The 15246-nt window shown below is 43.0% G+C and overlaps 1 protein-coding gene across 2 annotated transcripts in view; it reads right to left on the bottom strand.

Moving 5' to 3' along the window:
- The window catches only part of clocka (clock circadian regulator a), a 64577-nt gene that overhangs the window by 4531 nt on the left and 44800 nt on the right, over positions 1-15246 (bottom strand). For both annotated transcript variants that reach the window (XM_045706084.1, XM_014169004.2), the window contains 9 exons: positions 14379-14470; positions 12745-12834; positions 12473-12593; positions 10807-10920; positions 10539-10657; positions 10306-10388; positions 9799-9905; positions 7489-7636; positions 7272-7353 (listed from right to left, as the gene is read on the bottom strand). In XM_045706084.1, coding sequence (XP_045562040.1) covers positions 7272-7353; positions 7489-7636; positions 9799-9905; positions 10306-10388; positions 10539-10657; positions 10807-10920; positions 12473-12593; positions 12745-12834; positions 14379-14470 — 956 coding nt within the window. The remainder of the gene's footprint in view (positions 1-7271; positions 7354-7488; positions 7637-9798; positions 9906-10305; positions 10389-10538; positions 10658-10806; positions 10921-12472; positions 12594-12744; positions 12835-14378; positions 14471-15246) is intronic.

Genomic DNA, 15246 nt, shown 5'->3' with positions numbered 1-15246 from the left:
GGCGACGTTGTTGCCGGTGATGTCTGGTGAGGACCTGCCTTACAACAGGCCTACAAGCCCTCAGTCCAGCCTCTCTCAGCCTATTGCGGACAGTCTGAGCACTAATGGAGGGATTGTGGGTTCCTGGTGTAACTCAAGCAGTTGTTGTTGCCATCCTGTACCTGTCCCGCAGGTGTGATGTTCGGATGTACCGATCCTGTGCTGGTGTTGTTACACGTGGTCTGCCACTGCGAGGACGATCAGCTGTCCATCCTGTCTCCCTGTAGCGCTGTCTTAGGCGTCTCACAGTACGGTCATTACAATGTATTACCCTGGCCACATTTGCAGTCCTCATGCCTCCTTGCAGCATGCCTAAGGCATGTTCACGAAGATGAGCAGGGACCCTGGGCATCTTTCTTTTGGTGTTTTTCAGAGTCAGTTGAAAGGCCTCTTTAGTGTCCTCAGTTTTCATAACTGTGACCTTAATTGCCTATCGTCTGTAAGTCTTAACGACCGTTCCACAGCTGCATGTTCATTAATTGTTTATGGTTCATTAAACAAGCATGGGAAACAGTGTTTAAACCCTTACAATGAAGATCTGTGAAGTTATTTTAATTTTTACGAATTATCTTTGAAAGACAGGGTCCTGAAAAAGGGACGTTTCTTTTTTTGCTGAGTTAATAAAATATATTTAGATTTGTTTAAACTGTCTGGGCTAGGGGGCAGTATTTTCACGTCCGGATGAAAAACGTACCCAATTTAAACAGGTTACTACTCTGGCCCAGAAACTAGAATATGCATATTATTAGTAGATTTGGATAGAAAACACTCTTGAAGTTTCTAAAACTGTTTGAATGGTGTCTGTGAGTATAACAGAACTCATATGGCAGGAAAAAACCTGAGAAAAATTCAAGCAGGAAGTGGAAAGTCTGAGAATTGTAGTTCTTCTTTTGATTCTCTATCGAAGCTACTGTGTCTGTGGGGTGACGTTGCACTTCCTAAGGCTTCCATTGGCTGTCTAAAGCCTTCAGAAAGTGGTTTGAGCATTTTCCTGTCACTGGGCAGATAATAGGAGCTCAGTTACTGAGTGGTCTGCCTGGCAACAAAGGGATTGGATATGCTCGGTCCCGCGAGAGCGCCCCTCCTTCTTTTTCTTCTTGAATGAATATGCTATTGTCCAGTTGGAATATTATCGCAATTTTACGTTAAATATACCATAAAGATTAATTTTAAACAGCGTTTGACATGCTTCTAAGTACGGTAATGAAACATTTTGACTTTTCGTCTCTCATTCCGCGCTCGCGCGTTATGCCTTTGGATAAGTGATCTGTACGCACGAACAAAACGGAGGTATTTGTACATAAATATGGATTATTTCGAACAAAAACAACATTTCTTGTGGAAGTAGCAGTCCTGGGAGTCCATTCTGACGAAGATCAGCAAAGGTAAGAGAATATTTCTAATACTAATTCTGAGTTTAGGTTGCCCCGAACTTGGCGGGTGTCTAAATAGCTCACCGTGATGGCTGAGCTATGTACTCAGAATATTGAAAAATGTGCTTTCTCCGTAAAGCTATTTTAAAATCTGACACAGCGGTTGCATCCAGGGGTAGTCTATCTATAATTCTTAAAATAATTGTTATATATTTTGTCAACGTTTATGATGAGTATTTTTATATATTGATGTGCACGTTCACCGGACGTTTTGGTGGGAATACATTTTCTGAACATCACGCGCCAATGTAAAATGCTGTTTTTGGATATAAATATGAACTTTATCGAACAAAACATACATGTATTGTGTAACATAATGTCCTAGGAGTGTCATCTGATGAAGATCGTCAAAGGTTAGTGCTTCATTTAGCTGTGTTTTGGGTTGTATTGACACGTCCTTGCTTGGAAAATGGCTGTGTGATTATTTTTGTCTATGTACTCTCCTAACATAATCTAATGTTTTGCTTTCGCTGTAAAGCCTTTTTGAAATCGGACAATGTGGTTAGATTAACGAGAAGTTTATCTTTAAAATGGTGTAAAATAGTTGTATGTTTGAGAAAGTTGAATTATGACATTTTGTTGTTTTTGAATTTACCACCCTGATATTTCACTGGCTGTGTCGCGCAGGTGGGACGGTAGCGTCCCACCTAGCCCATAGAAGTTAATACTTTTTTGGTTATTACATGATTCCATGTGTTATTTCAGAGTTTATGTCTTCACTCTTATTCCACAATGTAAAAAATAGTAAAAAAATAAATAAATAAAAAACCCTTGAATGAATAGGTGTGTCCAAACTTTTGACTGGTACTGTGTGTGTGTGTGTGTGTGTGTGTGTGTGTGTGTGTGTGTGTGTGTGTGTGTGTGTGTGTGTGTGTGTGTGTGTGTGTGTGTGTGTGTGTGTGTGTGTGTGTGTGTGTGTGTGTGTGCGCGCGCGTGTGTGTGTGTGTGTGTGTGTGTGTACAGTTGAAGTCGGATGTTTACATACACCTTAGCCAAATACATTTAAAAACTCAGTTTTTCACAATTCCTGACATTTCATCCAAGTAAAAATTACATGTCTTAGGTCAGTTAGGATCACCACATTATTTTAAGAATGTGAAATGTCAGAATAATAGTAGAGAGAATTATATATTTCAGCTTTTATTTCTTTCATCACATTACCAGTGGGTCAGAAGTTTACTTGCACTCAATTAGTATTTGACAGCATTGACTTTAAATTATTTAACTTGGGTCAAACGTTTCAGGTAGCCTTTCACAAACTTCCCACAATAAGTTGGGTGAATTTTGGCCCATTCCTCCTGACAGAGCTGGTGTAACTGAGTCAGGTTTATAGGCCTCCTTGCTCGCACACGCTTTCTTAGTTCTGCCCACACATTTTTTATAGTATTGAGGTCAGGGCTTTGTGATGGCCACTCCAATAACTTGACTTTGTTGTCCTTAAGCCATTTTGCCACAACTTTGGAAGTATGCTTGTGGTCATTGTCCATTTGGAAAACCAATTTACTGCTAACCTACAAAGCATTACATGGGCTTGCTCCTACCCATCTTTCCGATTTGGTCCTGGCGTACATACCTACACGTACGCTACGGTCACAAGACGCAGGCCTCCTAATTGTCTCTAGAATTTCTAAGCAAACAGCTGGAGGCAGGGTTTTCTCCTATAGAGCTCCATTTTTATGGAATGGTCTGCCTACCCATCTGAGAGAGTCTTTACTGAAGACTCATCTCTTCAGTAGGTCCTATCATTGAATGTAGTCTGGCCCAGGAGTGTGAAGGTGAATGGAAAGGCACTGGAGTAAAGAACCACCCTTGCTGTCTCTGCCTGGCTGGTTCCCCTCTCTCCAGTGGGATTCTCTGCCTCTAACCCTATTACAGGGGCTGAGTCACTGGCTTACTGGTGCTCTTCCCTGCCGTCCCTAGGAGGGGTGCGTCACTTGAGTGGGTTGAGTCACTGATGTGGTCTTCCTGTCTGGGTTTGCGCTCCCCCTTGGGTTGTGCCGTGGCAGAGATCTTTCTGGGCTATACTCGGCCTTGTCTCAGGATGGTAAGTTGGTGGTTGAAGATATGCCTCTACTGGTGTGGGGTCTGTGCTTTGGCAAAGTGGGTGGGGTTATATCCTGCCTGTTTGGCCCTGTCCGGGGGTATCATCGGATGGGGCCACAGTGTCTCCTGACCCCTCTGGTCTCAGCCTCCAGTATTTATGCTGCAGTAGTTTATGTGTCGGGGGGCTAGGGTCAGTCTGTTACATCTGGAGTATTTCTCCTGTCTTATCTGGTGTCCTGTGTGAATTTAAGTATGCTCTCTCTAATTCTCTCTTTCTTTCTTTCTCTCTCTCGGAGGACCTGAGCCCTAGGACCATGCCTCAGGACTACCTGGCATGATGACTCCTTGCTGTCCCCAGTCCACATGGCCGTGCTGCTGCTCCAGTTTCAACTGTTCTGCCTGCGGCTATGGAACCCTGACCTGTTCACCGGACGTGCTACCTGTCCCAGACCTGCTGTTTTCAACTCTCTAGAGACAGCAGGAGCGGTAGAGATACTCTCAATGATCGGCTATGAAAAGCCAACTGACATTTACTCTTGAGGTGCTGACTTGTTGCACCCTCGACAACTACTGTGATTATTATTATTATTTGACCATGCTGGTCATTTATGAACATTTGAACATCTTGGCCATGTTCTGTTATAATCTCCACCCACAGCCAGAAGAGGACTGGCCACCCCTCATAGCCTGGTTCCTCTCTAGGTTTCTTACCTAGGTTTTGACCTTTCTAGGGAGTTTTTCCTAGCCACCGTGCTTCTACACCTGCATTGCTTGCTGTTTGGGGTTTTAGGTTGGGTTTCTGTAGAGCACTTTGAGATTTCAGCTGATGTAAGAAGGGCTATATAAATACATTTGATTTGCGACCAAGCTTTAACTTCATGCTGATGTCTGGAGATGTTGCTTCAATATATCCACATAATTTTCCTTCCTCATGAAGCCATCTATTCTGTGAAGTACATCAGTCTCTCCTGATACAAATCACCCCCGCAACATAATGCTTCCACCCCCGTTCTTCACGGTTGGGAGGTGTTCTTCGGCTTGCAAGCCTCCCCCTTTTTCTTCCAAACATAACGATGGTCATTATGGCCAAACAGTTCTATTTTTGTTTCATCAGACTAGAGGACATTTCTCCAAAAAGTACGATCTTTGTCCCCATGTGCAGTTGCATACCGTAGTCTGGCTTTTTTTATGGCAGTTTTGGAGCAGTGGCTTCTTCTTTGCTGAGCGGCTTTCAGGTTATGACGATATAGGACTCGTTTTACAGTGGATATAGATACTTTGTACCTGTTTCCCCCAGCATCTTCACAAGGGCCTTTGCTGTTGTCCTGGGATTGATTTGCACCTTTCGCACCAAAGTACGTTCATCTCTAGGAGACAGAACGCGTCTCCTTCCTGAGCAGTATGACGGCTGCGTGGTCCCATGGTGTTTATACTTGCGTACTATTGTTTGTATAGATCAACGTGGTACCTTCAGGCGTTTGGAAATTGCTCCCAAGGATGAACCAGACTTGTGGAGGTCTACAATTTATTTTCTGAGGTCTTCGCTGATTTTTTTTAATTTTCCCATGATGTCAAGCAAAGAGGCACTGAGTTTGAAGGTAGGCCTTGAAATACATCCACAGGTACACCTCCAATTGACACAAATGATGTCAATTAGCCTATAAGAAGCTTCTAAAGCCATGAAATCATTTTCTGGAATTTTCCAAGCTGTTTAAAGGCACAGTCAACTTAGTGTATGTAAACTTCTGACCCACTGAAATTGTGATACAGTGAATTATAAGCGAAATAACCTGTCTGTAAACAATTGTTGGAAAAATTACTTGTGTCATGTACAAAGTAGATGTCCTAACCGACTTGCCAAAACTATAGTTTGTTAACAAGAAATTTGTGGAGTGGTTGAAAAACGAGTTTTAATGACTCCAACCTAAGTGTATGTAAACTTCCGAATTCAACTGTATGTATGTATGTATGTATGTATGTATGTATGTATGTATGTATGTATGTATGTATGTATGTATGTATGTATGCTGTATGTATGCATGTATGTACAGTCATGGCCAAAAGTTTTGAGAGTGACACAAATATTTTTTTCACAAAGTCTGCTGCCTCAGTTTGTATGATGGCAATTTGCATATACTCCACAATGTTATGAAGAGTGATCAGATGAACTGCAATTAATTGCAAAGTCCCTCTTTGCCATACAAATGAACTGAATCCCCCAAAAACATTTCCACTACATTTCAGCCCTGCCAGAAAAGGACCAGCTGACATCATGTCAGTGATTCTCTTGTTAACACAGGTGTTAGTGTTGACGAGGACAAGGGTGGAGATCACTCTGCCATGCTGATTGAGTTTGAATAACAGACTGGAAGCTTCAAAAGGAGGGTGGTGCTTGGAATCATTGTTCTTCCTCTGTCAAACATGGTTACCTGCAAGGAAACACGTGTGGTCATCATTGCTTTGCACAAAAAGGGCTTCACAGGCAAGGATATTGCTGCCAGTAAGATTGCACCTAAATCAACCATTTATCGGATCATCAAGAACTTCAAGGAGAGCGGTTCAATTGTTGTGAAGAAGGCTTCAGGGCGCCCAAGAAAAGTCCAGCAAGCACCATTTCCGATTGTTTGGGGCATACGGAAAAAAGACTGTCCGGAGAAAACAAGGTGAGCGCTACCATCAGTCCTGTGTCATGCCAACAGTAAAACATCCTGAGACCATTCATGTGTGGGGTACTTCTCAGCCAAGGGAGTGGGCTCACTCACAATTTTGCCTAAGAACACAGCCATGAATAAAGAATGGTACCAACACATCCTCTGAGAGCAACTTCTCCCAACCATCCAGGAACAGTTTGGTGACGAGCAATGCCTTTTCCAGCATGATGGAGCACCTTGCCATAAGGCAAAAGTGATAACTAAGTGGCTTGGGGAACAAAACATCAATATTTTGGGTCCATGGCCAGGAAACTCCCCAGACCTTAATCCCATTGAGAACTTGTGGTCAATCCTCAAGAGGCGGGTGGACAAACAAAAACTCACAAATTCTGACAAACTCCAAGCATTGATTATGCAAGAATGGGCTGCCATCAGTCAGAATGTGGCCCAGAAGTTAATTGACAGCATGCCAGGGCGGATCGCAGATGTCTTGAAAAAGAAGGGTCAACACTGCAAATATTGACTCTTTGCATCAACTTCATGTAATTGTCAAAAAAAGCCTTTGACACTTATGAAATGCTTGTAATTATACTTCAGTATTCCATAGTAACATCTGACAAAAATATCTAAAGACACCGAGGCAGCAAACTTTGTGAAAATTAATATTTGTGTCATTCTCAAAACTTTTGGCCACGATTGTATGTATATACACACACACACACACACACACACACACACACACACACACCCCCTCAGGATGCTGAAGGAATTTGGCTTGGCCCCTAATACCTTCACAACTGCATATATATATATATATATGTATGAATTTTATCATTCTTATTTCCTGATTGTTTTTTCAACCAGCAACTATCTAGCATTAAAATGTACCAGAGGCCACCAAACTAGAGCTTGTAACACCCCCATCCCAGCCCAGGGGAGCCTGGTTGGCTATTTTCTACTTGGCTGGCTTCTCCATGTGCTTGTAGAAAACACCCTCATCATTAGCCAAACTCAGCCCCGTCTTTATCCCCTAAACTGATTTCTGATTTCTCATGCTTAGGAGTCAGCGAGACGAGCTCTCATGTCAGTCTCATAAATGTCTCACCTTATCTACCGCAAAGATTTCTGGCGGCGGCGACTCAACAATCCCCAACTCCCTGCGCTGTTCAGCCCTCACCTCAGCATAGCTGCAACACAACAGAGAAAGAGGGTTATGAACATCAGAACACAATGAAATACTACTGGTTATCCATAGTATGACAGACATACTTCTTGTGAAATATACATACGAATATCATTATTAGTGATTGGCCGAACTATACCTGACGACAGTGTGCGTGCAGACAATGAACTCGGGCCTTGAGTTCCACTGGTGGTAGGTGATGTAGTAATGAGTCTGGAGCCAGATCCACTGCTGCCCTTTGGTGAGAAACCTGTAGTAGCACGACTTCCCCTTCCCATACTGCATTACTGCAGAAGAGAGAGAGAGGAGTGAACTGATGTCACAGATGTGGACATGGGACAGGAAAACACAAACACACTCATAAAATGTGTACCCATTGTGACTATTAAAACCTACCCTAATCAGAAACCGTGGATAGATGGCAGGATTCGCGCAAAACTGAAAGCGCGAACCACCGCATTTAATCATGGCAAGGTGACTGGGAATATGGCAGAATACAAACAGTGTAGTTATTCCTTCCATAAGGCAATCAAACAGGCAAAACGTCAGTACAGAGACAAAGTGGAGTCGCAATTCAACGGCTCAGACACAAGACGTATGTGGCAGGGTCTATAGACAATCACGGATTACAAAAGGAAAACCAGCCACGTCGCGGACACCGACGTCTTGCTTCCGGACAAGCTAAACACGTTCGCCCGCTTTGAGGATAACACAGTGCCACCGACGCGGCTCGCTACCAAGGACTGTGGGCTTTCCTTCTCCGTGGCCAACGTGAGCAAGTCATTTAAGCGCGTTAACCCTCGCAAGGCTGCCGGCCCAGATGGCATCCCTAGCCGTGTCCTCAGAGCATGCGCAGACCAGTTGGATGGAGTGTTTACGGACATATTCAATCTCTCCCTATCCCAGTCTGCTGTCCCCACTTGCTTCAAGAAGTCCACAATTGTGCCTGTACCCAAGAAAGTAAAAGGTAAGAGCGTCTGCTAAATGACGTAAATGTAAATGTAAATTACTATTGCCCCGTAGAACTCACTTCTGTCATCATGAAGTGCTTTGAGAGACTAGTCAAGGATCATATCACCTCTACCTTACACCCTAGACCCACTTCAATTTGCTTACACCCTAGAACCCGCCATGTGCAACTGGGTCCTGGACTTCCTGACGGGCCGCCCCCAGGTGGTGAAGATAGGAAACAACATCTCCACTTCGCTGATCCTCAACACAGGGACCCCATAAGGGTGCGTGCTCAGCCCCCTCCTGTACTCCCTGTTCACCCATGACTGCATGGCCACGCACGCCTCCAACTCAATCATCAAGTTTGCAGATGACACAACAGTAGTAGGCCTGATTACCAACAATGACAAGACAGCCTACATGGAGGTAAGGGCCCCGGGAGTGTGGTGCCAGGAAAATAAGCTCTCACTCAACGTCAACAAAACAAAGGAGCTGATCGTGGACTTCAGGAAACAGCAGAGGGAACACCCCCCTATCCACATCGACGGGACCGCATTGGAGAAGGTGGAAAGCTTCAAGTTCCTCGGCGTACACATCACTGACGATCTGAAATGGTCCACTCACATAGACATTGTGGTGAAGAAGGTGCAACAGCGCTTCTTCAACCTCAGGATGCTGAAGGAATTTGGCTTGGCACCTAAAACCCTCACACATTTTAACAGATACACAATTGAGAGCATCCTGTCAGGCTATATCACCGCCTGGTACGGCAACTGCATCGCCCGCAACCGCAGGGCTCTCCAGAAGGTGGTGCAGTCTTCCCACCGTGTCACCGGGGGCAAACTACCTGCCCTCCAGGACACCTACAGCACCCAATGTCACAGGAAGGCCAAAAAGATAATCAAGGACAACCACGTGAGCCACTACCTGTTCACTCCGCTATCATCAAGAAGGCGAGGTCAGTACAGGTACATCAAAACTGGGAACAAGAGACTGAAAAAAAAGCTTCTATCTGAAGGCCATTAAATAACCATCACTAGCCGGCTTCCACTCGGTTACATTTACATTTATGTCATTTAGCAGACGCTCTTATCCAGAGCGACTTACAAGTTACGCAACCCTGCACCTTAGAGGCTGCTGCCCTATATACACAGACATGGAATCGCTGGCCACTTTAATAATGGAACACTAGTCACTTCGATAATGTTTAAATAATGTTTACATACTGCTTTACTAATCTCATATGTATATCATGTATTCTATTTTACTATATTTTAGTCAATGCCACTCCGACAATGCTCATTCTAATAATGATATATTTCTTAATTCCATTCTTTTACTTTTAGATTTGTGTGTATTGTTGTGAATTGTTAGATACAACTGCACTGTTTGAGTTAGGAACACAAGCATTTTGCTACAACATCTGCTAAATATAGGTATGTGACCAATACAATTTGATTTGATTTGAAATACACAAATGTGACAGAAATGTACTTACAATGTTCGTGGCATTTGGCCAGTGACTCCAGGTCATCCACGTGGTAGTAGTCATATCCAGATGTACCCAGAACCTCAAACGGCAGGTAACCTATTATGGGCGGAGCCCTGGGGAGGTAACAATGTCATTAAATGATAGCACAACCCATTCAAATACAAAAATATACAGTTTATCACCCTGTAAAGTAGTGATAATAACATCAAAAACACACAAAACAATGCATTACTCTCTGGACCTGGTATGTACAGAGGACAGTATAATAAAGGTTTTCAGTGGCAGTGAAACACTAAGTACTCTTTCTAGTGTTGTTGCTCAAAAAGGGGTGAGACTGACTGGCCCAGAGAGAACACAGCAGCCAGCTAATTTGATTTGAGCTGAACCAAACACTCTCACTGTGACTCTGTTCTGACTGCTGTGTGCCTAGTTTCAAACAGCTAGAGACTAACTCTCTCTAACATGACATAGGCAGGTAAACACACAGACATGGCTATAGACAGCACACATTACCTGTGGTCCAAGAAGAGGAACTTCCATTCTAAGCTGTGTCTGGAGGTGAATTCTTCATTGGGTTCTTCCACAGTGCACATCTCCTGTGAGTGAGTGAGGAAAAACTAGATGTTTACTTCTTATACAAAGGAAATAATTTACAAGGCTGTCACTTAGGAACCTTCACAGTACAGCATTTGACATACCTGGTTACCTAAATATGCAGTCTGTGATATACTGTATAAGTGTCTTACCTTAATAAACTGTGGTTTAGCTAATCTCACAGTTGCTATGAAACAGACTCGGTCCTCAAAAGCGGGCCGGAGTGAACGCTGGATCACCCCTTCCAAGCCGTTTCGAGTTGAGTTAGGCACTTCGGGAGAAAGGGAAAATAAAGATTGGGACAGACCAAAAAGCAACAGTGACTAAGTGCATTTATGGTCACAAACTAAATACAGAGCAGCTACTTGTATACACATTCCAAGCCTATTTTCCCATAAATCAATATAAAAGAAAACTCACCATTATTCAGGGCCTTGAAGTTTCCGATGAACTTGACGTACTCGTACACAGGGGGCGCTTTAGGGTCAATCGTCCCTCTGAGCATGTGGCAACAGAATTCTAACTGGTTTTTAGCTGAAAACAAATTAATTATACAATAAAACAGTACAAATAAACTCATGGGTACATCTAACTCTGAAACAAATTATCTGCTTATGCTGTGGCCAAAGAAACTTGACTATGACGTTACTTTAGCTAATATGGTGACAACGATGTAGGCTGTGTGTAGCGGTTATGATCTAGTTTGGCTTGGAAAGATTAGGTAACATATAGCTGATGTGCACTGAAGTCCACAAACAAAGAGAAAACGTGAGAGGAGGAGAGCGCATGGATGCGAGAAGGAATACAACGTGGCTGCTCTTAAAGTGAACTGTGTTTACACGTGATCAGGGGTGTATTCATTCTGCCGATTCAGTTGAAAAACATTTCTTAAATGGCAGCAAGCGGAATGAGCGGAGTTAAACATACCTCAATTTGTCCAATAGAAACTCTCGTTTGCAACTGTTGGACTAACAATTACACCCTAGATCAGCTAGATGCAAGCAAGAGTGTGCAAGGCGGTATTGAATGTGTCACTATCTGACCATGTGTTACTGTCTGTCACCTAAAAATATCTCGACCTGTATGCACCCAAGTTGTAAACTTTCATTCACTGGTCGAATTGCTGCAAATAAACAAACTACTACTAAAGGGCACCAATAAGAAGAAGAGACTTGCATGGGCCAAGAAACATGAGCAATGGACATTTGGTCTGCTGAGTCCAAATGTTATATTTTAGGTTCCAACTGCTGTGTCTTTGAGACGCAGAGTAGGTGAATGGATGAACTCCGCATGTGTGGTTCCAACCGTGAAGCATGGAGGAGAAGGTGTGATGGTGTGGAGGTGCTTTTTCTGGTGACACAGTCTGGGATTTATTTAGAATTCAAGGCACACTTAACCAACATGGCTACCACAGCATTTTGCAACGATATGCCATCTGGTTTGCACTTAGTGGGACTATCATTTGTTTTTCAACAGGACAATGACCCAAAACACACCTCCAGGCTGTGTAAGAGCTATTTGATCAAGAAGGAGCGTGATGGAGTGCTGCATCAAATGACCTGGCCTCCACAATCACCTGACCTCAATCCAATTGAGATGGTTTGGGATGAGTTGGACAGCAGAGTGAAGGAAAAGCTGCCAAAAAGTGCTGAAGATATGTGGGAACTCCTTCATCCTCCCTCATCATAAACGGCACCGACCGCCACTGATATGCACATACATTTATACTGACTCTACACACACGCACACCCACTCACATACAAGCTGCAGCTACTCTGTTTATCTTATATCCTGTTGCTTAGTCCCCTTACTCCTATACATACAGTATCTAGCTCCATCACTCCTGTATCCCTACACATTGTAAATAGGGTACTAGAGCTGACCCTGTATATAGTATGCTTACTTACTTACTTACTGTGTTCTTCATATATCTTCTTATTTCTCATGTGTTTTTTCTAGTATTACATTGTTATTGATTATTGCAGTGTTGGGTTTTGAGTTTGCTAGAAAGGCATTTCACTGTACTTGTGCATGTGACATTACAACTTGAAACTGAAAAAAATGCTAAAACAGCTCCAGTACTTACTCTTGAGATACTCAGGCGTTAGCGTCTCGCCCTCCAGTATGTGAGACGACAAGGCTTTATACACGTCTGAATGTTCCCCCAGGGGCAGGAAGTTCAATAGGTTCTGATCCACCAGGTCAGACTGAAACACACACACAGATGTCACCCAAAGTCATGTATGTCATCCTTGGTCATGTATGTCAACCGTCGTCACGGATGTCAAAATATAGTAATGCATAACAACAACCTTACATAGGCATTAAGTAATGTGTATGGACAGAATTAATACTCACAGGAAGATGTTCCAGTAGAGATGTAACACTCTCTGAGACATAGATTATGTTCCCATCAGTCATAATTGCTAGGAAGAAGCCGTCTAACGCCTAGCAGATAAAAAAACAGTTGTTAAAGCACCATCTACTTGCAATATAGAGTATTACAATGTAGAAAAAATGGTTCCATTGCGGTTAACTTTAAACTTGAATAGTCCTTGGTTTGTTAAACCAATCAACAACGACATCCAAAAAACGAAGTGTTTTTTTTACCTATACAGTGAACCTGTTTTAACCCACACACTTTTTTCTCTTGCTTACACAGCAGACAGGGGAAAAAAATTCACAGACGTTTCATTGTCAACCTTCTTCAGTAAACTATGAACAAAAACATGTTCAGAATGTTATTACTGCTACTTACATCCTTTTTGACTGACATACTTTATTTGTACACCGAACAAAAATATAAAATGCAACATGTAAAGTGTTGGTCCCATGTTTCATGAGTTGAAATAAAAGATCCTAGAAATGTTCCATACGCACAAAAAGCTTATTTCTCTCAAATTTTGTGCACAAATTTGTTTACATCCCTGTTAGTGAGCATATCTCCTTTGCCAAGATAATCCATCCACCTGACAGGTGTGGCATATCAAGAAGCTAATTAAACAGCATGATCATTACACAGGTGCACCTTGTACTGGGAACAATAAAAGGCCACTAAAAATGTACAGTTTTGTCACACAATTCCACAGATGTTTCAAGTTGAGGGAGCGAGTAATTGGCATGCTGACTGCAGGAATGTCCACCAGAGTAGTTTCCAGAGAATTTAATGTTCATATCTCTACCATAAGCCGCCTCCAACATTGTTTTAGAGAATTTGGCAGTACGTCCAACCGGCCTCACAACTGCAGACCATGTGTATGGTGTCGTGTGGGCGAGTGGTTTGCTGATGTCAACATTGTGAACAGAGTGCCCCATGGTGGAGGTGGGGTTATGGTATGGACAGGCATAAGCTAGGGACAACGAAGACAATGGCATTTTATCAATGGCGATTTGAATGCACAGAGATACCGTGACGAGATTCGAGAGGTCCATTGTTGTGCCATTCATCTGCCGCCATCCCCTCATGTTTCAGCATGATAATGCACAGCCCCATGTCACAAGGATCTGTACACAATTCCTGGATGCTGAAAATGTCCCAGTTCTTCCATGGCCTGCATACTCGCCAGACATGTCACCCATTGAGCGTGTGTGGGATGCTCTGGATCGACGTGTACGACAGCGTGTTCCAGTTCCCGCCAATATCCAGCAACTTCGCACCGCCATTGAAGAGGAGTGGGACAACATTCCACAGGCCACAATCAACAGCCTGATTAACTCTATGCGAAGGAGATGTCATGCTGCATGAGGAAAATGGTGGTCACACCAGATACTGACTACCTTTTTTAAGGGATGCATATCAGTATTCCCAGTCATGTGAAATCCATAGATTAGGGCATAATGAATTTATTTCAATTAACTGATTTCCTTATATGAACTATAAATCAATATAATCTTTACAATTGTTGCGTTTATATTTTTGTTCAGTATAGATCCTACTTAGTGAAAGGATGTGCAAACTACTGCACTTGGAGTGTGTTGACTGCCACTCTCACCTCCAGCATCAGCTGTGTGAACTCTTCATTACTAAGAAAAGGAGGTTTCCAGTCCTGTCGGATCTCGCTCGACTCCGACTGTGCAGCGATTTCTGACAGAGAGAGACACAGATTGAGTAATTCACATCAGTGATTCCCCTGACAGCTTGGTTAATACTAGGGGTTGGAACCGGTTCAGAGAACAGAACCGAAAACTGGCCAAAAATGTTTTTCCGAAGAACAGAACCAGAACCGAGAACGAAAGTGATGTATCCATGTTCTGCACGTTTCATCACAATATTGTTTTGCACATTCGTTTTAGAACAGATGCCCAGATGAGCATTCTACTCTATGCAGTCTTAACAGGTGGGGATGACGATCTTGTCTAAAGTGCATTACTGTGCTGATGGCATTTCAAAAGGAGGCAAATAATTAGTAGGACATTTTTTGTCATCATTGTAATGTCGCCAGATTGACTTTAGATGTAGCATAACTTTAGCTAGCTAGCTACGATTGAGGGGAGAGCACCGACATTTTAGCCAGCTTAAAGTTAGCATTGCTAACTATTTCTGAACAACTTTGCAGGCTCATGCCAACATTGCCATTTCTCTAAAGTAAGTTTGACGACATCATAATGCCAATGTTGTTTTCTACAAATTATTTGTCTACTTTAGCAATGTCATCGTATTTCCAGGCCACTATAGTGTAATTTTGACGAAACAGTCATTAGCCCCCGTTCAGGAAGACTGAGCATTAACCATCAGTAGGATATCAATATGCTGCGGCATCTGTAGAACCTTGATAGCAATGGCAATGACGCGACCGAGTGATGGAGGTGCAACCCATGAATACTGTTCCGTAACAGAACCATTATTTTAAAAGCAGGGGA

This window comes from Salmo salar, chromosome ssa23, assembly GCF_905237065.1.
Source record: "Salmo salar chromosome ssa23, Ssal_v3.1, whole genome shotgun sequence".
In the NCBI taxonomy this organism is placed as follows: domain Eukaryota; kingdom Metazoa; phylum Chordata; class Actinopteri; order Salmoniformes; family Salmonidae; genus Salmo; species Salmo salar.
This window is presented reverse-complemented; position numbering and strand designations above follow the sequence as displayed.